The sequence below is a fragment of the Benincasa hispida genome, chromosome 7, assembly GCF_009727055.1.
Source record: "Benincasa hispida cultivar B227 chromosome 7, ASM972705v1, whole genome shotgun sequence".
In the NCBI taxonomy this organism is placed as follows: Eukaryota; Viridiplantae; Streptophyta; class Magnoliopsida; order Cucurbitales; family Cucurbitaceae; genus Benincasa; species Benincasa hispida.
Window position 1 is genome coordinate 1751239 of NC_052355.1, and position 1333 is coordinate 1752571.

The 1333-nt window shown below is 39.1% G+C and overlaps 1 protein-coding gene across 1 annotated transcript; it reads right to left on the reverse strand.

The window, feature by feature from the left end:
• Window positions 1-448: 448 nt before the first annotated feature.
• On the reverse strand, window positions 449-1069 carry LOC120081623. Its single transcript, XM_039036652.1, has one exon. The coding sequence runs from the start codon at window positions 1067-1069 to the stop codon at window positions 449-451; it is 621 nt and encodes a 206-aa protein (XP_038892580.1).
• Between the last annotated feature and the right edge of the window lie 264 nt (window positions 1070-1333).

Sequence of the window (1333 nt, forward strand, 5' to 3'; positions counted from 1 at the left end):
ATTCGAGGTTCTGCCTCTTCTGCAAATTCTCCACTTTTGTTCTTCTCCTCTTGCAATCTTTCTCTGGAAGGACAACCTTGAAAACTATATTCTCCCATCTTTCAAATGACATCAAATTCGCTAAATGTGCTCTTGTCGATTGCCGAAACCATGCTTTTGAAGTTTCACTTCCCTTTTAATCTTTCTGCCACTTCCTGAGTTCAAAGAGTAGATTGCCACGTCACCCTACACTTAGTGCCTCCAGCCAGACTAATGATTGAGTTTCTTCATTATATATATTTTCCTTCCCTTCCTTCATAATCCCTATAAACAAACATGAATTTCTACTTAATAAATATGTAATATAACATTCCTTTGGTTAAACATGCTTATCTAGGGAACCTAAGTTCGAGGTTTACAATCATCTCCCCCTTAAAAGAAATTTTGTCCTCGAAATTTATCTGATATGTCATTTGAAAAGTTGAGGAGATCTCTTCCTCATTTGCTCTTCAGTTTCCCAGGTAGCTTTCTCAATTCCATGATTACGCCATAGCACCTTCACCAAAGGAATTGTCTTATTTCTGAGTACTTGGTCTTTCCTGTCCACGATCTCGATTGCCTCCTCCTTGTAAGATAAATCTTCTTTGAGCTGTACCGGTTGTGTTACTAGTATGTGCATAGGATCAGTCACGTATTTCCTTAGCATCGACACATGAAATACGTCGTGAATACGAGCTAGCTCTTTTGGCAACTGCAGCCTATAAGCTGCTGCACTAACCCGTTCCACAATTTCATATGGTCCAATGTATCGTGGACTTAACTTCCCTTTTCTCCCAAACTGGAGAATTTCTTTCCATGGGGACAGCCGAAGAAATACCCATTCTCCGACTTCAAATTCTAGTTCTCTTCTTCGCTTATCAGCGTAGCTCTTTTGTCTATCATGGGCCACCTTAAGATTATCCTTGATAAGTTTCACATTCTTTGTTGTTTGTTGAACTAATTTTGGACCCAGTAATTGTTGTTCTCTGACTTCATTCCAGCATACTGGAGTCCTACAAGGTCGGCCGTACAATGCTTCATAGGGAGCCATTCCGATACTAGAATGGTAGCTATTGTTGTAGGCAATTTCAATCAATGATAAGTGTGTATCCTAACTTCCTTTGAATTATAGCACACAAGCTCTTAACATATCTTCCAGTGTCTGTATAGTTCTTTCCAACTGTCCATCTGTTTGTGGATGAAAAGCCATACTGAAATGCAATTTAGTGCCAATAGCCTTCTGTATGGAAGCCGGAGTTCATTTTGGTCATGGTACTAGGAAATGGAATTACGAATATTTATTATTATTCTATTC

What these genes read in the sequence shown, in the direction of transcription:
- LOC120081623 (XM_039036652.1), bottom strand. Translation starts at nt 1,069, where the DNA reads ATGGCTCCCTATGAAGCATTGTACGGCCGACCTTGTAGGACTCCAGTA.